This window comes from Phocoena sinus, chromosome 19 (genome assembly GCF_008692025.1).
Source record: "Phocoena sinus isolate mPhoSin1 chromosome 19, mPhoSin1.pri, whole genome shotgun sequence".
NCBI lineage: Eukaryota > Metazoa > Chordata > Mammalia > Artiodactyla > Phocoenidae > Phocoena > Phocoena sinus.
The window spans coordinates 10,611,357-10,633,565 of record NC_045781.1 but is presented as its reverse complement, the minus strand read 5'-3'; the positions used below and the strand labels follow the sequence as shown (position 1 = coordinate 10,633,565).

At 54.0% G+C, this 22,209-nt stretch overlaps 1 protein-coding gene and 1 long non-coding RNA gene across 3 annotated transcripts; one reads left to right on the top strand and one right to left on the bottom strand.

Moving 5' to 3' along the window:
• Positions 1 to 445: 445 nt before the first annotated feature.
• SMG9 (SMG9 nonsense mediated mRNA decay factor) lies at positions 446 to 19,381 on the bottom strand. 2 transcript variants are annotated; one of them, XM_032614189.1, is made up of 14 exons: positions 19,195 to 19,381; positions 16,389 to 16,544; positions 14,079 to 14,153; positions 13,726 to 13,990; positions 13,551 to 13,648; positions 11,938 to 12,050; positions 9,631 to 9,742; positions 6,743 to 6,838; positions 6,255 to 6,340; positions 3,494 to 3,600; positions 2,698 to 2,805; positions 2,399 to 2,527; positions 1,964 to 2,108; positions 446 to 965 (listed from the first exon to the last, which is right to left on the bottom strand). In XM_032614189.1, exons 2-14 carry the CDS (start codon positions 16,536 to 16,538, stop codon positions 887 to 889), a joined length of 1,563 nt encoding a protein of 520 aa, XP_032470080.1. In that variant the 5' UTR covers positions 16,539 to 16,544; positions 19,195 to 19,381; the 3' UTR covers positions 446 to 886. The 2 variants fall into 2 exon arrangements, with proteins under 2 accessions (XP_032470080.1, XP_032470081.1); XM_032614190.1 differs by lacking the exon at positions 19,195 to 19,381 and adding an exon at positions 14,781 to 14,815 and having other exon boundaries at positions 16,389 to 16,525.
• On the top strand, positions 16,422 to 21,546 carry LOC116744459. Its single transcript, XR_004347047.1, has 3 exons — positions 16,422 to 16,550; positions 19,201 to 19,390; positions 21,276 to 21,546. It is a non-coding gene; the product is annotated as an uncharacterized LOC116744459 (long non-coding RNA).
• Positions 21,547 to 22,209: the final 663 nt, after the last annotated feature.

Sequence of the window (22,209 nt, the reverse complement as noted above, 5' to 3'; positions counted from 1 at the left end):
GGGGGTCCTGGAACCAATCCCTTGTGGATACTGAGTGACAGTATACTATATTGACTAATTGTATTTAACTAAGGACGTGTTCTATTTTTTAACAAATTGAGTTAGGCATTGCATTTAACTAGGCATTTCACCAAAGGGAAGGCACCGTCTTCAAGTGAGCAGAAAACGAGGGCCCTGTACCTTCCTCTCCATGGCACACAGAGACAGGAGGCTTGATATCACCCCAGGAAATAGAATACTCCTTTCTAGAGGCTTCCTCCGTAGCAAAGACTGGTCTTTAACCACCCGTGGCAACTCTCTGACCTACAGTGGATGTGCCCACGGGAAGTTCATTCAGGCTCCAATGGGAGGCCATGGCTAACCTGCCCCCAAGGGCTGGGACCCAGAACAGGGGGATTCCCAGGACAGCACGCTGGGGAGGGGGAAGAAGATGAGCGCCAGAACAGGCTTGCGTGACTGTTTTTATTCCAGCCACCAGATCTGCCCCAATAAAGAGCTCCCAGACCCTGCCTCACCTTCCAGGCAGGGGCCTGGAGTCAGGGCAGAGGGACCTGCTGCTCCTGTCCCTGCAGAGGGAGGCCGACACGGAGCCTGGGCTTCCTGGTGACCACTCAGGCTCCTCCCGCCGCCTGTCCCTGTGGGGGCTGATGATGGGCTACCTCGTCCAGGCTGGGGGCGGGATCTCAAAGTCACCCCCTGAACAACGCTCCCTTGAGGATGGGGGACCGGCCCTGGACACCTCGTGTCTCTGGGTGAGGAAGTCACGGTCCCTTGTCCATCAGGCCTGCTGCCGCTCTCTGCCCCGCAGGGAGAGGACGTGGGTGCCCCTCGCCATCCACTGGGGGCCCGGAAGGGGGTTCTCTGCGAGACATTCCTCCCCTTGGCCTCAGGCCAGCAGGCGGCTGTACTCGGCCAGGGCGGAGGACTTTTTCACCCCGTCCCAGATCCGGGCGGCGTAGTGGAACCTGTGAGGGGAGGTCAACAGTCAGAGCTGCCCTGGCTGTGGCCCCCGCATGACCGTAACGCCTGGGATGCAGGGAAGATGCCAACACCGATGCTAGGTGGCCTGATCCCCTCGCCTCCCCCAGGGGAAGCAAAGGTGAAGTCCTCGAGCGCCCACCTCTGGTCCCAAACTGCTTCCCGCTCCACTCAGTGCTGGCCTTTGTGGGTAGGGGTCTATCTCTATATCCCTCCAGAGTCCTGTGATGATCAGAAATGTCTAGCAGCTGCATAACCCTCCCACCTCCCAAATTCTCCCCTCCCCGCTGGGCCCTGGTTTAGACCAAAGAGAGAAACAGAGCTCCAGAGTGGCTTCCTGCTGTGTCTGCACTCCCTGCCCCTTCTGCCCACAGCCGACTGCAGACAGACCCAGGGGAGCCAAGCTGCAGCTACTTCTCAAGTTTCTGTTTCTCTGGAAAATGAGATGAGGCAGCCCCGGGTCTGTGGCAGCACTGCTGTGGGCTCTGGGCATAGAGAGCCACGTAGAGTCGGGGCTGGGGAGGCAGCGCAGGGCTTTGTGAAGGAAGGTGGAGAAAGCCAGAGGCAGAGGCTCCCAGTGGAGGGGGCTAGTGGGGGGAGGGGGGCCTGGAGAACGCGGCTCCTGTGGTTCCCGACAGCTTTCCGCTTTCCTCTCAGGTGCAGCTATGCTCTCTGCACTCAGGGCCTCAGAATAAATCTTTAAACTTGACTGAGCTCACTGGCCCTACTCCTTGCAGTCAAGTGACACCCAACCACAGTGCATGGACACTTCCTTCTCTGAGCCTGAACCTCCCCACTAGTAAAACTGGTGACAAGATCTACACCCTCCTGGCTGATTGGGATTCAAAATCACATGGAACAGCAACAAGATGGTAGCACTCATCAGTGCTCCAGGAAGGGAAGCTGAGGTGTGGAGAGACCTCCGAGACCCTCAACACGGTCGAGGTGGGGCCCTCACACTGACTCCTCTGCCGAGCGCTCTTACCAGTTCTTCTCGGTGAGGATCGTGTGTGACAGCTGCGGCCGGGCCATGGACATCACCTGGCTCCGGAGCTTGCTCACCAAGGACTGGAAGCTGGGGTGGCCTCGGTACCCAGGGAGCAGGGAGAAGAGGGGGCTGGAACTGGGTCCTGGAAAGTCAGAAGTTAGGAGGGGAGGGGAAGGGGGACAGCCCGCCGAGAGAGGCCCTTCCTCCCCGTCAACAGAATCCTGGCCTGCCAGGAGCGCCTCTGAGTTCAGCCCCGGCCCAGGTCCCCCCGTCCTTCCGTGACTCGGAAACATGCTCCTACGGAAGGGTGGGTCTGAGCACCTTAGGGACAGGCTTGCGTCTCCCCTCAGACCAGGGCGGGTCCCTGTCACCCCCGGACCGGGGCAGCCTGTGTCTCCCTACGGACCAGATGCCCTCGAGGCGGAACCGTACCTGCTCTTGGGGGGGTTTCACTCTCTGCCTCACTGTCCATGAAGGGCATCAGGAACAGATTGACCTCGGAGTCCAGGAAGTCGGGTGGGAGCCCAGGGAAGACGTTGCAGTGTAACATGGACAGCGTACCTGGCGGAGGGAACCCGTGAGGCTGCAGGCACAGTGCTGCAGGCCCGGGGGAGGTATGCGCGGGGTGGTCAAGCGGGCGTCAGGGGACGGGTCTGGGGGCCGGGGCTTTGGGACTGGATTGGGAGCCAGAAGGCCGCTGGCCAGCTTGGGGGGTGGCTGGGGGCCCTCACCCTTGTACCGCAGGTGGGAGTGGGCCATGAGCTGGTCAATCACCAGGTGCATCTGCCGCAGCTTCCGAGGGCAGAAGTCCTCCCGGCGAGCTTTGTTCTGCAGGAAGACTGCGGGTGGGAGGAGAGGCCGAGCTCCCGTGCTGCTCCAGCTCGCCACTGCCACTCGCCACTCTCACACCAAAGACCGGCCCTGCCCCTGAGCTCAGATCACTTGTATTTACATAATAAGTAACTTCCCTTTAGTACCAGGCCCTGTGCTGGGCAGCGCTGGGGACCCAGAGAAATGAGTCAGAGCTGGTTTCTGCCCTCAGGAAGTCGCCAGGAGCCTGGCAGAAAGACCAGGGGCTGGGCCAGGTGGAGGAAGCAGGGAAGACCCTGCCTGGGGTGTCATAAACGAGCCGGATCTTTGCAGAGGAGCAGTGCGTCAGAGCGCAGGGCAAGGACAGAGCGGACCAGGGATGCACGAGTAGGGGCCCAAGCAGGGTGAACAGGGTGTGTGGCGCCACTGGGGCCGACGCCACACTCACTCCCTGAGCCCCATGCCATGGACCCAGAAACAGGCAGACTACGGTCCTGCCCCCAAGGGGCTCCCATTCTGATCGAGGGGCCAGAGCTGGACTCGGGGGTCACGCCCTGATGGCCAGGGGGCCCCTCAGAGGAAGTGGCAGCTAATCCTTTTTGACTCTCCTCACAACCCCCACAGGTGCTCCTCCCAGCGCCCCCTCCCCAGAGTACTCCCGGTTTCCACCCCCCACTCTCCCCTGCCCACCAGTGCAGCCCCCGGAATGCCTCTCACCCAGGTGTGGGTAGTACTCAGTGCCTTCATCGGAGCCTGACGAGCTGCTGGACTCATGGCTGGGGGACGGGGTGGAGGGCTTCACCATCTCTGCTGTCTGGAGGAACCTTGGGGTTTGGGGTGACAGGTTGGTGCTCTGCCTCCGGCCCCCCCATATCCCACAGCCTGGGGAAGGAGGGGGCTCCCTTCACAGATCTGATTAAAGCTACAGCCACACTCAGAAAAATGCCACATACACACCATATTCCTCACACAGTTTTAGGGAACCCAGAGACAGCCCTCTCAGACACTGATCCATGGACCCATGTCAACACGTATGTATTTTTTTAACGAGTTTATGCCATCAAGAAAAATACTTTACTTTTTAGAGGAGTTTTAAGTTCATAGCAAAACTGAGTGGAAAGCAAAGAGAATTCCCACGGAGCCCCCCCCCCCAACACACAGCCTTCCCGCTTGGCAACATCCCGATGACCCTCCAGTGACACACCGTTGCCACCCGACGTCCATGGCTTACATTAGGGTTCCCTCCTGGTGGTGTATGTTCTATGGGTTTTGACAAACACCACATAAACCCACCACCTGCATCACACGAGTAGTTTCAGGGCCCTAAAAATCCTCCCTGCTCCACCTATTCACCCCTCCCTCCCCCTCCCAACCCTGGCAGCCACTGATATTTTTACTGGTCTCCATAGTTTTGCCTTTTCCAGAACGTCACAGAGTTGGAATCATACAGTATGAAGCCTTTTCAAATTGGCTTCTTTCACTTAATAATCTCCATCTGAGGCTCCTCCATTGTCTTCCATGGCCTGACAGTGCATCTCTTTTTAACAATGAATAATATTCCATCGTGTGGATGTACCACAACTTATTTATCCGTTTATCTACCAGAGGACATCTTGGCTGCCCCCGGTTTTGGCAATTACGAATAAAGCTGTGCAGGTTTTTGTATGGATATAAGTTTTCAGTTTATGCTATTTTAAAGTAATTCTTCCAAATATATAGAAGTATATATAAAAGTAAATAAAATAAACCTGAGATAAGGGCTAACGGGATCTGATAAACTATGGCCCTTCTTCTCGTACGGACACGTACACAAAGAAATCTGGAGTGACTGAGGGGGCAGGAAGGGACAACAGAGTTGAAGGTTCCCTCAGACCAGCCTGGGGTCCCTGATCTCAGGACTCAGCTGAGGGGGCCGCAGGGCAAAAGGGCCTCTGAGCCTATAAGCACCTACTATGTGCCCAGACTGCGCTGGCACCTCCCTTCCAGGCCGTCCGTAAATCGGGCCACAAATATGGTATCCACAATTTCTAGGGATTCACCTGCTCTGGGGAGGCCACCTGTAGACTCTGGCTTAAAACCGAGGCTCTGCAAGGGCCAGCCTGAGGCCACACCCCACCACAATGTGAACTCCACAGGGCAGCCTGTGTTACCTGTTTGTTCACACCTGTATCCCCAGAGCCCAGGACAGAGACCAGCCTACGTAAATGTCCAATATATTTGTCTTTTGAATGAATTCCAACAGACGATGGTGGTAGGAGGGGGTGTTTCAGAATGAAGTCACTTAGATCTGGTCACAACAGCCGGCTCCCCCAGCAGCTTGATTTTTTACTGTTGGCCAGACCCTCAGCTCCCACCCATCCCCAGAGCTACTAACACAAACCTTCTCCCACTTAATCTACTGCTTCCTAGGCACCAGGTGCTGTGCTGAACGCTTTACATTCTTTAACTCACTTCATCTGCAGGACACCGTTTGCCTATGAGGAAGTGTGGAAAAAGCAACCGCTCGCCTAACAAGTACTGGGATTCAAACACAGGGCTGCCTGACTCCGGAGACATCTGCTTCCTTCAGCTTGGCTCTCCCCTCCCCACAAGCTCCCGTTCCTTCCATCTGTCTGTCTGGGCCCCATGCCCAGGGCTGCTGGCCTCCCCACAGCTACCTCCTGGGGCCTGAGGCCAAGAGGATTGGAGCCAGTCCTATCTGGGGGCATTTCTGGAACCTCCAGCTGCTTCAGGCAGTACTCCTGCCAGATCCTGACTCCCTCCCTTCCCTGCCCAACAGGGACCCACGGGAATGGCACCTACGCCTGGAGATGGACCACGAGGCTCTAAGGAGCAGTTCCTCAGCGTGCTATTTATTCAACAAACTTGTTAAATATCCACCTTGTGCCAGGCACTGTGTGAGCCACTGGGGCTTACATTCTAACGAGGGAGACAAGACCATAAAAAGGTCCACACCATCCTGTCAGGGAGTGATACGTGCAGTGAAGGAGAACACAGCAGGGTAAGAGCGGGAGAGTCACAGGAGAGGCAGTTAGCAGGTTAGGGAGGCCTCAGGGGGACGTGAAGGACATGAGGGAGGGGGCCTGGCAGCCGCGGGGAGAGTGTTTCCAGCCGAGAGATGAGGCATGCAGAGGTCCTAAGCGCCACGAGGGACAGCCGTGGGGCCACCACACCTCTGATGGAAGGAGTGAGGCAAGTGCTGGGGGAGGTCGGGGCAGTGACTGGGACCACATCATGTAGAACTCTGTTAGCCATGCATGGGGAGGACTCTGAATTTTACTCTGAGTGATGTGCACAGTCCGTGGAGTGTGGTAAGTGTGTATGTGTGCTGAGAGAGGATTAGGTGGCAGTGATCCTCTCCAACGCACGTTGTCAAAGGGTCCCTGTGGCTGCCGTGTGGAAGTGGTGAGAGCTGGGCAAGTGGCTGAGTCTCGGGGCCCCCGTCCCTAGCCTGGCTCCGCTCCCGACAGCGCCTCACCTGTACAGGCTGAGGTCCGTGAACCAGTCCTGGACGACAATCACCACGTGGCAGACCGTGAAGAGGAAGGCAGCGATCTGGAGTGACTGAGGGGGGCAGGAAGGGACAACAGAGTTGAAGGTCCCCTCAGCCCAGACTGAGGTCCCTGATCTCAGGACTCAGCTGAGGGGGCCGCAGGGCAAAAGCGCCTCTGAGCCTATAAGCACCAACTATGCGCCCAGATTGCACTGGCACCTCCCTTCCAGGCCATCCCTAAAATGGGCCAGGTGGCAATGATCAGCCCCTTTTTACACAGGCGGATACGGAGGCTTGAAGGGGGGATGATTTTGCCGAGAGGCAGAGCCAGGGGCTGAGTCAGGTCTGACTCTTGGTGCCGTCCTCTCCCTCCAGCTCTGGGGTACCCAGGGCTCTTATGAAGCAGAAACTAGCCTAATCCGTATCCACTAGCGCTCCATCCTGGACCACCAGGCCTGGCTCAGCCCCCTCACCTGCATCTCCACGTAGGTGTGGGGCAGGCTGTACTCTGGAGGCAGCTTGCGGTCGTTGTTGATGAGGTGGTCCAAGATGGAGGGGCTCAGGATGGGCTGGAGCAGGAAGACAGCAAGGTGTCAGGGAAGGGCCGTGGGTCAGGATCCCAGGGGACACGGCCACCCAAGTTCCACCCAATGACTGCAGATACATCACCTCTCAGGACAAAATAATGTCAGGTACACAGGCAGTTTCTAATTAGGAAAGAACTAGTCAGTGAGAGGAGGGGTGACAGAAAAAGAGTTTCAAAGCCGACACACTTTCCCCAGCCCTCTCACAAGTCCCCACTGCTCCCAAGTGCTCCGTGCCCCAGAAGAGCACTCCTAGTGCTGGAAAATCGAACATCCACTTGAATGAGTCATGTCCCTGCGACACCCTTATTTTGTTGTTTCAAATGCTGTCAGGCCTTCCCTGGTGGCGCAGTGGTTGAGAGTCCGCCTGCTGATGCAGGGGACAGGGGTTCGTGCCCTGGTCCGGGAGGATCCCACATGCTGCGGAACGGCTAGGCCCGTGAGCCACGGCCGCTGAGTCTGCGCGTCTGGAGCCTGTGCTCCGCAATGGGAGAGGCCACAACAGTGAGGCCCGTGTACCGCAAAACAACAACAACAAAAAGTATCAAATGCTTTCAAAACTTCACTAGGATAATCACTCAGGTCAAATAACAATGATTAATGTGAAGACTAGTGAGGATTTAAAAGGCTGCATCAGGGCTTCCCTGGTGGCACAGTTGTTAAGAATCCGCCTGCCAGTACAGGGGACACGGGTTTGAGCCCTGGTCTGGGAAGATCCCACATACCGTGGAGCCACTAAGCCCGTGTGCCACAACTACTGAGCCTGAGTGCTGCAACTACTGAAGCCTACACGCCTAGAGCCCGTACTGCACAATGAGAAGCCACCACAATGAGAAGCCCACGCACCGCAACGAAGAGTAGGCCCTACTCGCTGCAACTAGAGAAACCCAGCACGAAGCAACTAAGACCCAACACAGCCAAAACAAACAAAGAACTGCATCAGTGGGTGTACAAGAGCCGTCTGTGAGCTCATCACCTTTTCTTAAAGGAACATCCCACTAAAAATACAAAAGGCTAAATTAGTGGATCATCTATCCACTTCTTCCTGCCCTGGATGGAATTAACTTTAAGAAAGAGGCTTGGGGCTTCCCTGGTGGCGCAGTGGTTGGGAGTCCGCCTGCCGATGCAGGGGACACGGGTTCGTGCCCCGGTCTGGGAAGATCCCACATGCCGCGGAGCGGCTGGGCCCCTGAGCCATGGCTGCTGAGCCTGCGCGTCCGGAGCCTGTTGCTCCGCAATGGGAGAGGCCGCGGCAGGGAGAGGCTCGCATACCACAAAAAAAAAAAAAAAAAAGGCAGAGGCTTTCCTCTTTCCTCTTTCGTCAATCCAATGGCTCACTTTCTAAAACCCCAAACACTGCAGTGTTCCATTCTGTCTTTTTTCATTCATTCATTCATTCATTCATTCATTTATTGCTTGCTTGTTTGCTTGCTGCATTGGGTCTTCACTGCTGCTCGTGGGCTTTCTCTAGTTGCGGTGAGCGGGGGCTACTCTTCCTTGTGGTGCGCGGGCTTCTCGTTGTGGTGGCTTCCTTATGAAGCACGGGCCCTAGGTGCACGGGCTTCAGTAGTTGTGGCTCGCGGGCTCTAGAGCACAGGTTCAGTAGTTGTGGCACATGGGCTCAGTAGTTGTGGCTCGAGGGCTATAGAGCGCAGGCTCAGTAGTTGTGGCGCACGGGCTTAGTTGCTCCACGGCATGTGGGATCTTCCTGGACTGGGGCTCAAACCTCTGTCCCCTGCACTGGCAGGCAGATTCTTAACCCTGAGGAGCTGCAGACCGGATAGGAGCGGGCACAGAATGCAAGAACAGATTGTGGTAAGCCACGTGCTGCGCTGGGAGGTGCACATGGGTGCACATGGGCGCTGGTGGGCGCTCAGAGGAGGGGGAGGCTTCCGGGAGGAGGCAATGCCCCTGCGGAGTCTTCAGGGAGGAGAAGGCAATAGCCAAGCAACAAAGCAAGGGGAGAGAGACTGTTCTAATGGTGACGATGCTGACAGCCAAGAGTACTGAGAACCCACTTCATGCCAGGACTTTACCTGTGTTAATTCACTGACACCTCACAGAAACCCCACGAGGGAGGTAATGTTGTTTTTCCCACTTAAGAAAACCAAGGAGTGGAAACGTTAAACAACTTGGCCAAGGTCGCAGAGCTCAGGAGCGAGACTATGGCAAGGCCTGGAGGTGTGTGTGGTGGGGCCGGTGTCTACATCAGAGAGGGGAGTCCAGGGAGTCTGACAGGCGAGCCGCACAGGCCCCGGCTGCCTAGCTAAGGAACAGGGATCTTGGAGAAGCTGAGGAAAGCTGCCAGGTAACGCAGGACAGGCCAGCTCTTGTGACAGTGAGGCGCCTGAAGGCTCACCACGCACCATCCCGTGCCCAGCACTCTGCCTGGACTGTTCCACTGACTCCCTACAACCCTCCTATGAAGCTAAGAAAACTATCACCCCCATTTACAGATGAAAAAATGGAGGTGGGGGGGTTAAAACTTACTTAAAGGCCAGCTCTGGCTGTAGACTGACTCCAGGGCCCACACTTCCAACTGCTGTGCTATAAGATTCTTTAGGCTCCTGTGTACACGATGGATGGGAGTGGAGAGGGGGTGAAATCTGACAAGAGGAGACTAAGGGCCAAAAAGAGACACAACTTGCCCAAAGGCACTAGCATGTCCGTGGCTCGGCCGAAGCCCCATGGAATCCAAGCAAGGTTCTGGCTTAAACACATTTGGGGATGAAGCTGAGTGCTGCACGCAGCAGGGTGGGGTGAGTGGGGGTCAGCACCTGCGTGTCCAGGAAAACGATCCGCTCCTGGGTAATAAAGAAGTCAATGCCACTGGTCTGGTTGCCCCCTCGTTCCTTCATTTCGGCGCTCTGGGCCCGGAAGACATAGGCCCTGTGGAAAGGAGCAGGTGGGGGCATTAGAGGTCAGGTTCTTGGCCTTTGCCGCCTCCGGAGTGTGGCCCTGTGAGGGAGACCATGAGATGTGATTCCCCGCCTGCCCGCAAAGCCTTCCATTCATGGCCCCTGCTGCCTAGGGGGCTGTGTTTTATATCACATGACTTCATCCCTACCCCTACCCATAGGCAGACCTGTTAAGTCTTAACAAAATCAACAGACTGAGGTGTTTAAGAGCAAGGACTTTGCTGCACTGCTGGGGTTCAAACCCCAGCTCTGCCTCTTCCTGGCTGTGTGGCTTTGAGTAAGTTCCTTAATCTCTTTCTCCTCAGTTTCCTCGTCTGTAAAACGGGGACAACAATAGTCTCAATCTCTCAGAGTGACTGTGAGGTTAATATACATAAAGTGCTTAAAAGAGTGCCTGATACACGACGATATAAAATAGCTAGCTATTAATTATCAAGTGTATCCGCCATGTGCCAGGTATGGGACACACAGCACTGAATACTCTCCACCCCATGGTGAGAGGGTACGGGGCATCCAGGCTCCCAGTTCTTACCCTGACTGGAGCGCTTTCCCTGCTCCCCCTCCTCAGCGTCTGCTTGTTCTCAAATGGCCCCCTGACCAGCTGATTTGTACAGTAACCTGGCCCCAGCCACCTCCCTATAACCCCTTCCTGTTTGATTATCATCTTCTAATGTGCTTGTTTACTAGCTCCCCATTAAAATGCAAGCCCCACGGGGACAGAGATTTTTGCCACTTTTGTTTACTGTTGTAGCCCCAGCACCCAGGACAGGGCCTAGCCCGTGGTAAACACCCAATAAATATTTGTTGAACTGAAGCAGGGAGACCAGTTAGGAGGCTCCTGGCCTCCTCCAGGGGAGATGGCAGTGGCCTGGACCAGGAGATGGGCATGGAGGAGAGGAGCAGATGAATTCTCAAGATAACTAGGAGGTAAAACTTATGAGACCTGATGCCAAGAGTTGGTACCAACGTCTGCCATGTCACAGGCGGGCCTGCCTCAGAAGGACACATTAGGCCGACAGGATTCTAGCTCAAGTGTCTGAGCTGACAGCCACAGGGAAGTTTTGCTAGTTGGGGGTGGAAGCTGAGATGGAAAGGATGCCAGCCAAGAGAGCTGCAGCCGTGCCAGAGCGGAGCCCAGTTGGGCTGAAGTCATGAGTGAGTGGAGAAGCGTGGGCACGGAGCCGACCTGGGAGGCGGGGCGCTGCAGCTCGGGGTCTGGTGATGTATGTTCTCACCACAGGGGCTCTTAACCTGTTCCGGGTTTCCCTCAGGCCCCTCTGAGAGCTGGTGGGAACTATGGACACTTTCCCTAGAAGAGAAGCCTGACTGTCAATGTGTGTAGAATCCTGCATATACCATTCGGGGGTTCATGGACCCCTGAGACCCATCCATGGTGTCCAGGGTGACATCACCGACTTTATAAAAACCAAACTCCTACGCTTTAAGATAACCCTAAGTGGCCACAACCCCTGCTCACCCCCCATCTTGATTCTTCCCTAATTAGACTGTCTGTGTTCCCTACCTTACTCCCCAATCCCTGCCTTTCCCTCTTTCCTTCCCTGCCCTCAGTTTGGGGCTCTAGTGCTCAAGCTCCCTCCTCCCCCAAAGGACTCCCTCCTTTACCTTCACAATCATACCCTGTCCTTACTCAGCAAGGCAGGACCGAGGCTGGTCTAGAACCCACGCCCTTCACCCAGGTCTCTTGTCCCAGGCCACATCAGCCACATCCTGTGAGCACTCGCTCTGTGCCAAGTTCTTGTTAACTTTTGCCTTCCTGATCTTGTCTCATCCTCCAAAAACGCACTTTACAGATGAGAAAGTGAGATACCAGGAGGTGAAGGGACCTGCCCAAGACCAGCCAGCTGGTGAGCGGCAGGGCTGAGACTGGGGTGAACCTAAATCCAAAGACTTAATGGATACGCCATGCCAGCTCCTGGCTGGTCCTGTACCATTTGCTGGAACGAGGAAGGAAGGGAGGGAGGGAGGTACAGGATTGTTGTCCTTGGAGCTACACGAAAGTTTGGTCCAGACTGGTCATCATCCTCGTCTGACAGAGACATTGAGGTCAAGGTAGGGGAACACCAAACACCACTTGCAATATCCAGGCCCACCCTTCCCTGACCTAGGTGGGTGCCACCTCCCTTGCAGACCCAATGTCCCCCTCACCTCTGGTCCTCCTCAGGAGTGTTGGCTGACAGCAGCGACATAACCATGGACTTGCCTGTCCCCTGGAGGCCCAGGACACCAACCACCAAGACGTCAGTCTGATCCAACAGGTACTGCGGGAAGAGGCAGGAATGAGACCCTCAAAACTCTGTCGGTTGATGGAGTGGGAGTGAGGAAGGGGCCCTAAAGACTTCCATGGCTTGCCCACCTACCTTCTCAGAGATAAAGAAAAACGTTTGTGCTCCAAATCCCCTCAACTGGGCAAAGGGCGGGGGAAGGGGGTATATGGAACGTTCTGGGCACAAAGAACAGCATTTGTGAGAGCTCCAAAGCAGAAAAGAGCCTCGCTGGTCAAGAAGGTACTAGGAAGTCAGAGTGGCTGGAACACAGAGGAAAAGGGGCGCCTGATTTTGGGGAGAAGGGGAGAGGCATAGGAACAAAAGGATGGGTGGAAGAAGCCAGGACTGGGTAACTGAGGGCCACTGGAGCAGACTCCTGGGAGGCTTTGGGCTTCAGGCAGGTTGGGAAAACATGGGAAAGCATGATAAAGGCAGCAGTAAGCAGGAAGGGGAGACCAGCCCATCCTGGCTCTGTCTGTGGGATTTAAGAGTCCTACAGAATCCTGAGACCTTCACCTCTGGGCTGCCAGCTCTGCTGATTTTCACCACCAGGGGGCATAAGAGACACTCCTCAAGGAAAACAGTCATGTCCTTAATGTGGCTGCTGCACCTCAGAATTATCTGGAGAGCTCTAAAAAAACCCCCTCTAATCCTGGGCTGAACCCTAGACCCACTAAAGCAGAATATCGAGGGCTAGCCCAGTTCAATATGGTAGACACTGACCACATGTAGCTACTTAAATTTAAATTAATTAAAATTAAACAAAACTACAAATCAGTTCCTCAATTATACGATCCACGTTTGGGGATTTGTGGGTAAGCGCTCTATAGCAGGGCCTGGACAGCGGCTTTTTTTTTTTTTTAAAGCTTCCCAGTTGATATCAACATGAGAGTGGTAACAGATGGGCCTGGTATGTTGTTAGTAAATCCAAGCTGTTGGAGAAGGAGAGGGAGCATACCTGGGAGAATCTGAGTAATGTGACAAGCCTGGGAGGGAAAAAGCAGGACGGGGGAAAATGAAGACTGGGACACTGGAAGTAGATATGATGGTCCAGAGGTGTGAGGTGTGGACTACAGTGAGGGCTGTTGGGATGGAGGCGGAACCTCCGGGGGCTAACATTCAAAACAGTTCACACTGGTACTGCATGGGTCTTGACCAATCAGGAGGAGGACTGGAGCAGGCCCAGGAGGCTGCCCTGCTGCGTGCGAGAGCGGGCAGGAGATCCCAGGGCCTCTGCGGTGGTAATGGGTCCCTCTTTGCCAACCAGTATCAAAGTATTTCAGCATTTTAACAACCAGCACAGCTGAGCTAGTGTAAGCCAATGAAATTCGGCCCAGCTAGGTGAGAACTTTCTGATCCATTCTCTCACTGCTGCCATTGCCCGAAAGCTGTCTAGTCTGGTGTTGCCTGCCAAGGAGGTGGGGGGCGGGGAGGAGGTGAGGGTGTGGGACCCAGAGAAGGTCGAGCAGGGAGAGAGCCCTGGCCTTCCAGTACCTCAATGGCACTGTCGCACCAATTCATCTGGTCATCCACCAACTTGATGCTGTGCTTCATGCGCTCTGGGGGCAGCAGTTTGGCCTGGCCCACGACAGCTGCAGACAAGAGCGTGCTGAGGGTCTGTGCGAGGGGGTTCCGGCTCCCAACCAGATCCCGCCCGGCCCCAACTCACGGTCCATGGCTGCCGGCGCGGCAGTCCCCATGCCCCGGTTCTGGATCTGGTACACAGGCTGTGTGGGTCTCTGCCCCTCCTTCTCCCCCTTGGGTGGCGCAGGGGCTGCAGGGGGTGGTGGGGCAGTGCCCTCGGGGGTGGAGGCACTCACTGTGGCCGCAGGCCCTTTCCCCTCCTCCCGTGGCTTCATGAGGACAATGGGCTTCTCAAGAGGGGCTGGGGCAGGCGGGGCGGCAGGGGCCGTTGGAGTCGGTGGCTGCTTTGACTACGGGCGTGAGAAGGTTCCGGTCAGTGGAGAGATCCTTGCCCTAACTGCTCCCAGCCGCCCCTTCCAAAGCGTCTTCCCCACTCACCCGCTCTGCTGGAGGCTTTGAGAGGATGATGGGGGTTTTCTGCATGACCGCCGTGCTTGTCTCTTCGCTGCCATCCTGTGGTGAGGGAGGGCAGTTACTCAGGAGTGGCTCCCCTAGCTCCCTGGACACCCCTCTAAGTGTCAAGAACCATTCTAAACGCCTTCAGACATAAACTCCTCCAATCCTACCAACAGCCCTGTGAGAGATACCTTTATCCCCATTTTTCAAATGAAAAAACTGAGATCCAGAGAGGTTAACTGGCTTGCCCAAGGCCACACAGCCAATTAAGCAGTGGAGCCAGGCCTTGAAGCCAGACAGCCAGGTTCCAGAACCACGCTGCCAGCCGCTCCACTCAGCTGCCTTTGCTAGACAAGCCCAGGCAGAAGGCGCTGGGGCTTTGGAGCGAGAGACATCTGCATGTGAACTTGGCCTTGGCTTCTGTTGGTTGTGTGAACACGGATAAGGAACCGCCCTTACTTAGGCCTGTTTGCTCATCTGGCGAATGGGGATAGGAATTCCTTCCTCACAGGACTGTTAAGAGGCTGAAAGTAGACAGGACTCACTAACCGTCCACGGAGCACTGGGCACGTGGCAGGTGCATAGTATCTAGAGCTGCTATCCTGACAGCCCTGCTGTCCCAACCTCCGCTCCCCAGCCCCCACCCGGGCTAGCCAAGTCAGCGGACTGATTCCCGTGCCTTACCCTCTTCATGCCTCTTCTGTCTCACCCCCACCTGCCTAAGAAAGGGGAGAGACCTGAGTTTGAATCCTGTTCCTTCTGTGGTACCCTCAGTAACCCTGGGAGAGTCCTGACCCTTCAGTAGGTCTGTTTCTTCACCTACATATTGAGGATACTTATTTAAATCCTGCTCACTCACTGGCCTATGACAAAGGACAAACCAAAGGATATGAACGTGCTTTGCAAAGAACAGGTGAGGGTGAAGAGATGAGGATGGATAGGAGATACAGTCAGGAGGCACCATGTACAGCACTGGTGCCCGATGGGCGTGGGGGTGACCAGGATGAGACCTGATGGGCTGTCACTAGCAGCGGGAGGAAGAGAATTGGCAGGAAGACGCTGAGGTCCCCAGGAGACATGGAGGACGTGAGGAGTCCATTGGCCAGTTAGGAGGCTGCCAGGGTCAAAGACAAGACATCTGGGAGTTGCTTGTTCAGGGACTGAAGCTGAAGGTGCAGGAAGATGGTAACATACCCCAGAAAGATGTGTGTGGAAGGAGGAGAGACTGCGTGTTGTCACTTATGCTGTGGCCCAAGGGAAGGAGTAAGTAAGAGCCAAGCTCACTGCGAATAAATTTCCTTCATGTTTTTTGCAGTTTTATGGCTCAGAAACTGTCCCAACCATTATCTTCTTCCACTCCCCCCCCCCCCCCACCAATAAACAGCCCTTAGAGGCGGGCAGGGCCCTGGAGAAAGAACCCGAGGGGCAGGCTGTGGCAGTGAGTCACCTACACACGGGAGAGGAGCAAGGCTGGACCGGGCCCACAACAAAGCTCCCGACTCCCGATTCCCGGTCCAGGACACTCTACAGCAGACACAGTGGTGCTGCGCCCGAGGTTCACTTGGATTCGGGTTCAAGTCCTGGCCCCAAAGCTTATTGACTTGTGACTTTGGGTAGGTCCCTTCCCCTCTAAGACTCATTTCCTCATTAGTGAAAACTGCGTCTATCATAGGCTCTACTTCATGGGACAGCTGCAGGAGCTCAGCAAGACCCAAAGGATGGAAAGCACCCTGCAGAGCACCAGCACACTGCACCCTGCTCAATAAACAAAAAAGCCTGCTATTATGACACAACTCTGGAAAACAGGGGCTTCTGGCACCTCTCAGCTCAAACTCCAATGCCAATTCCAGTCAGTGAAATCCAAAGTTCTTTCCAAGGCCTATCAGGTCCCACATGATCTGGCCCCAGTTTCCTCTCTGATCTCATCTATCACTTCCCCTTCTTCATCCACTGCAGCCACGCTGGCCTCCTGGCTACTCCTTGAACACACCAGATAAAGGCCTCAGGGCCTTTGCATTTGCTGTTCTTTCTGTTTTGAATGCTCTTCACTCAGATTCTGTCAGGACTTGTCCCCTTGCCTCCTTCAGGTCTCTGCTCAAAAGTCAGCTGTTCAGAGAGGCCTTCTCTGACTGCTTCATCTAAGAGAGCCTCTTTATCACTCTGAGCGCAGTCTGTTTTGTCCACAGTTATATCCCCAGCATCTAGATGAGGGCCCGGTGCCTAGCTGGTGCTCAATAAACATTGGTGGAATGAGTGGACACATGAATGCTGCCCTTGGGCCCAGACACTCACCCGTCTCTCTCTGTCCCAAGGTGCAGTGTAGTCCCTCTCCCGACCACCAGGCCCAGAGAGATTCTGGGGGCCGCCAGGGCCTGGCTCCTTCCACCGCCGCCGCCTGTCTACCCCATAGAGCCCAGGCTGACTGTGCCCAGACTCAGACATGGTCACCTATGGGTAGAAAGAGGTTGATTCCAGGATGAAAAAAGTCTCTCCCCACTCTATCTGGCTTACCCTGGACTATAAGAAGGCACTTCCTTTCAAGAGAGCTCTGTGGCTGTGGCAGTGACTGCCAGCAGGATCTCAATAGCCATTCTTCACTACTTCCAAAGAAATAAAACCCTCAGTTCTGAGCTGGATACCTGGCTATCCAGAATACACTTCTCAGCCTAGTCTGCAGTTAGCTGCGGCCATGTGACTAAGCTCTTTCTGGCCAACGGTATGACACCAGAAGTGTGTTTTGGCAGCGTTCAGAAACTTTTCTTCACAGACACTGGCACCTGCCTTTTGTTCCTTCCTCCTACTAGCTGAAAGGAATGCGGGTGTGGAGGCTGGAGCTCAAGCAGCCATTAAGGTCTGTGAGGCAGCTTAATGGAAGGAAGGCATAAGAGACAAAACACAAGGTTCGGGGACTCCCTATTAACCTTAAATTGCCTATCTCTGGATGCAGTGACAAATCCCCTTCTATCTCTTGTAGCCAAAACTATTCCCAACTGTTAATCACTTTTCTCAACATAAATACTAACACATGGGGGAAGGTCACATAAAAATGGGACATACTCTTTCCCAAAGTGCAGCAAAGCATTTCCATACAAATCTGTAACATGACCCCCAGTCCGACAACTACCCTTTTGATTACCCAATACTGGCACATGTGGGGGTGGGGCACCTGTATTCAAGGACCTATTTTCACCAGGTGTCCCTCTACTTTCAGTGTGTTCACCTTCCATTACTGATGGTCTGCCATCCCTCACACTCCAAGGCCTCACCAGGGACATTATATGTCCCTCACCAGGGTCATTATATGTCATTATATGTCTCACATCTAAGACATTATAAAATGTATGGTTATCTATATAACCCACTCTCTATCATTTAACTAGCTGCTTATAGGCCCCTAGAGAGTTTCCCCAGCTGTTTACACTTCATTCCAGGGATGTCTCTTGAGTATGTCTGTTTGCAGGACTCCGAGGCCAACTGCTATAGCTCACGGGTCCATATCTGGTCTGCCTTCTGTTTTCGGAAATAAAGTTTTATTGGAATACAGCCACATCCATCAATTTAGAAGTTGTCTATGGCTGCCTTCTTGATACAATGGCAGAGGTGAGTAGCTGAGACAGAGATACTATGGGCTGCAGAGTCTAAAGTAATTATTCTCTGGACCTTTACAGAAAAAGTTTGCTGACCTTTGCTTAGCTCTGAAGTGCCTTCAAATCATTCTATGAATCCCTCCACCTCCCACCCCAGTACAGTCACATTAAGAGGTCCTTGTGTAAGACTCTTTCCCCAGAACGGAAGTATCTGTTTACAGGATGCAGGAGTAATTTTGCTAGCCAGGTAGGGGCTTGTCTAGCTCCTCTCCCACTGCTCTACGTGACCTCTCCCCTAGCCACAAACTAGGTGGAAGACTGCCTTCCGAGACAAAGGAGAGCAAGGCCAGTTTACACATGCTTATGCAAACTGATTCAGCACTTAAGTGACTGTTTACAGTCTCCTGAAGGACAGCCTCCTCAGAAATCGAGACTCCTCCCCGCCTTGCAATTAAGGTTCTGTTTACACTTTATCCTGGAGGCCTCCCCAGCACTTAATTGTCTGTTTTCTTGCCTCAATAGGGATTCTGCTCCACCAGTAATGTGTCTGTTTACATAACCCATGAGGACCTTCTTCCCATGCATGTTATTCTGGGAACTTACACAGTATCTGAGTTTACTCTACAGCCCCTATGGCAAGCTCCCCAGAATTTAAGAGTTCACCTACAAGCATTTTGGGGACTCCCAATAGTTTCCAGGCTCCTCTGGGGACCCCCCCAAAAGTATAAAGCCAGTCTACTTGTGTTTATTTACAGGACTCTTAAGGTGACCTCCCAGAACTACAAATTACAAATTCCCCTATTACAAATTCTTTGGGGGGCTTCCTCAGTACTTAAGCATCTCTTAACATGCTCCTTTTGGGGGATCACCCAGAATCTACCTGCAAGTTATTTGGGGAGACTCCCAATTCCTAACTCCGTATTTATGGTCTAATGGAGCACTCCCACCCCAGAACTTGGGTCTATTCACACTATTTTTCTACAAGACTCTCCAGCAATTACATGTATATGTACAGCCTCTTATATGGGGTCTCCCCTGGAACTTGAGTCTGTGTTTTATTCAGGGTACTTCAGCATAATTAGGCACCTGTTAACAGGCCTCCTAGAGGGAATCCCAGAACTTAAGTTTCTATTTACACTATATTTAGAGGAATTTGGAGGACCTCTCCACTGTTTAAAAATCCGTTTGCAGGCCCTCTACGAGTGTCCCCAAGGCTCTGCACGTTATTGGACGGATTTCGCAGTACTTTACCGCCAGTTTACAGGCCCTCATTATAAATGGTCTCCCAGAACTGAAATTTTTCCAATATACACATTATCTGTCTCCGGCCCACCCCACTCCCGGCAACGCGCTTTTTAACGCGTTGCTTTGACTCCGAACTTAGTTACGCAGAACCGCCAGGCGTCCGAACGACCAGTTAGCGGTCAAGGAGGAGCCGGGCCCCGAAACACGCCCCGTTTCCCCGCCCCCCGCCGAGGCGCCAGCCTAGCGCAGGCACGCGGGCCACTTACCTAAAGCGGCTGCTGATTGGTTCCCGGGGCGTAAGGGGGCGCGCGCTCTCCGAGACGGAGGTGGGGTGGGGACGGGGAGGTTCCACTGCAAGCCACCGGCCTGTAAATGGAGCCTGGGAACCCGGGAGCGTGGCTGGATAGAACGGGTACCGGTCAACCCAGAACCGGTGGGGGCATCCCGGAAGCGGCACCGAAGGTAGGCCGGTCCGAGGGAGGAAGAAGTCGAGAAGATATCGCGGGGTCGAACCGAGATCACGTCTCGCGGGCTGCCGGCCCTGCGCATGCGCCGCAGGCTGGGCGCGCGAGAATCGAGCGTGAGCGCCGAGCTGAGCATGCGTTGATGTAGGTGGTTGGCTTCAGCAAGGCGGCGGGTTGCAGAGGGCAGTTGGGAGTGCGCGGCGACTCCGCTTCAGTACGCGTGCTCATCGCAGGGGGCGTACGTGGGCTTTCAGAGAAGCTGGGGAAGCGGGGCGGGGCGGGGACGCCGGAGGCTTTGGGTTCGAGTACCGCTTCAGCTGTGGTGTTGGCAGGACGCGGTGGGGTGGGACGGCAGGAAAGAATTGTAAGTGTCCCGGGCTGATTGAGTGCTGAGAACACAGGCATGAATCAGAACTGGCGTAGGCCCTGGAAGGGATCCCGGTCTGTGGAGGGAGACGGCTAGGGAATCAAATCACTTAGGAAAGGGTGCGCGTACGATTGGACCTTGAAGGGCAGGCAAGGACACTCCAGGCGAGGGAACCCCGGGAGAAAGGTCCAGACTGGCTTGGACTCATGGAGTTCCACTGCGGTGGGAGGTGAGGCAGCAGACATGGGCAGGTCAGATCCTGAAGAGATGTGAGACGTGGACTGGTGGGAAGCAGAGCACGTATAAACCCTTCGGGGGCTGCGGTGGAGGAGGGATACAGTGCTAAGAGTCGACAATTCAAACGCCTGCGGTGAGAACCCTGTGCACGCCTAAGATGAATACCGGGCGGAGAGTGAGCCCCGCAGAGACCGCATGCGCAGTTAGCCCAAAGGCCTCCGCGACTTAGCTGAAGCGGGTGGTTACCAATGGGAACGACAGATGCTTCAAGAGAAGGGAGAAGGGTATATATACATATACATATATTCATAGATATATAGGTGAGTGAGGAATTTACCATTTTTCATTTAAAATTACATTTGGGTACCTCCCCGGAGGTCCAGTGGTTAAGACTCGGCTTCCATTGCTTGGGGACACAGGTGGTCCCTGGGTGGGGGAACTAAGATCCCACATGCCGCGTGGCGTGGCCAAACAACAACAAAAGTATATTTGGACAGGAAATATATGTACATTCTGACAAAAGTCGAGCAGTCCATGGGGTAGACAAGAAAAGTCCGTCTCCTCTCTGGTTCCCATATTCCATTCCTAGAGCACCGCTTCTCAGTTTCCTTCTGGAGCTACTGTTACAGCAAAGCATTGGGGTTGAGAGCTTGAGCCTGGCCAAGTTCCTTAACCTCTCTGCGTCTGTGTCCTGTTGCTACAATGGAGATGAGGGCGCTGAATGATGGTACTGGCAGAGTTAAATGGGTGACAGTGCCTAGAATAGTGCCTGGTGCATAGTAGCACTGTGTGTTGTCATTATTTCGTGGTTTACGATGACAGTGATAGTGACTGAGTCTGAACTGCCCCCCTCCCGTCCAGGCCTCATCCCTGCTGCCATTTTCTCAGCACAGGTGGCAGGTGGAACCATTTCTCCAGGCTGTCACAGGCTGGGTGAAAACAACCATCACACAGACTGAGTTGAGAGTCCTGTTGTTTATGGATTCTCCAGAAGATTGTGGGTGTCTGGAAGAGATACACATGACAGGCCATCTTTGTGTTATGTCTGACATTATCCCCTTTAGCATCTTCATCTGTTAGGTCAAATCTCTTTTTCTTACCTGAATTTCTCAACCCCAGGGTAGCCTCACAAATGCCAGTTTCACCTCTGGGCAACCCTCAGAGGTGGAGATTTGACTTAAGGGAAAAGAAGGGGCTTGGCATTGGACCATGGGCCCACTGTATACCGGGTTCTGCTTTATATACATCACTGTAACCTTCTCCCCTCCTCATTTAACAGATGCAGAAAATGAGTCTGAGAGAGAAGAAGGGCCTTACTGAAGTACCCAGGGCCAGGAGGCATCAGGGCCTGGATTCAAACCCAACCCTGTCTCACTCTAGGGCGAGCCCACATTTTTTCCCTGGCATTGGGCAGCCTGCCTAGCGGTGAGTCAGTGGTGCAATCAAGCACCCAGAGAGCTGCCTTTTATATAAATGGGATGGCGTGCTGTTGTGTGGATGTACCATACTTAACCATTACCCTATTGATAAACATTTAGGTTGTTTCTGAACTTCTGCTCTTACAGACGTTTGCCACAATGAATATCCTGTACATCTGACTGCATGTAGATGACAGTATTATCAATAGAATGTCTTGTTTGAAGTAGAATTGCTGAGTCAAAGGGTACATGCACTGGGAATTTTAAGAGCCCTTTGCCAAACGATCTGTTCATTTCTCAAGTCACTTCTCTGGTCACTTCATTCATTCGTTTGTTTCTACTGAACGAATTATGGAACTCTAGTCATCTGCCAGGACAGAGCACCTGCCCTTCAGGAATGGATCTTCTAGTAGGGGCAGACGATGTCAAGTAAAAGATGCTTGGAAAAATCAGGATAAGGGAATTGAGAGTGACAGAGGTCACAGAGAGTGACAGGTGGTCAGGGAAGGCTGCTCCGAGGTGACATTTGAGCAGAAGCCTGAAAGATGGTAAGGGAATGAACCATAGGAAGATGCTGAAAAACAGTAAGTGGAAAGATCCCGAAGTGAGAATGGACCTGGGTGTTCAAGGATTATCAAGATGACCAGAGTGACCGGAGCAGAGTGGAAAAGGGGTAGAATTATTTAGGGATATAGCTGTAGAGAGGTCCAGGTTACATGGGGTCTCGTGGGCTATGGTAAGAGCTTTTGAATTTACTTACAAGTGTAACAGGAAGCCTTTGGAGGGCCGTGAGCA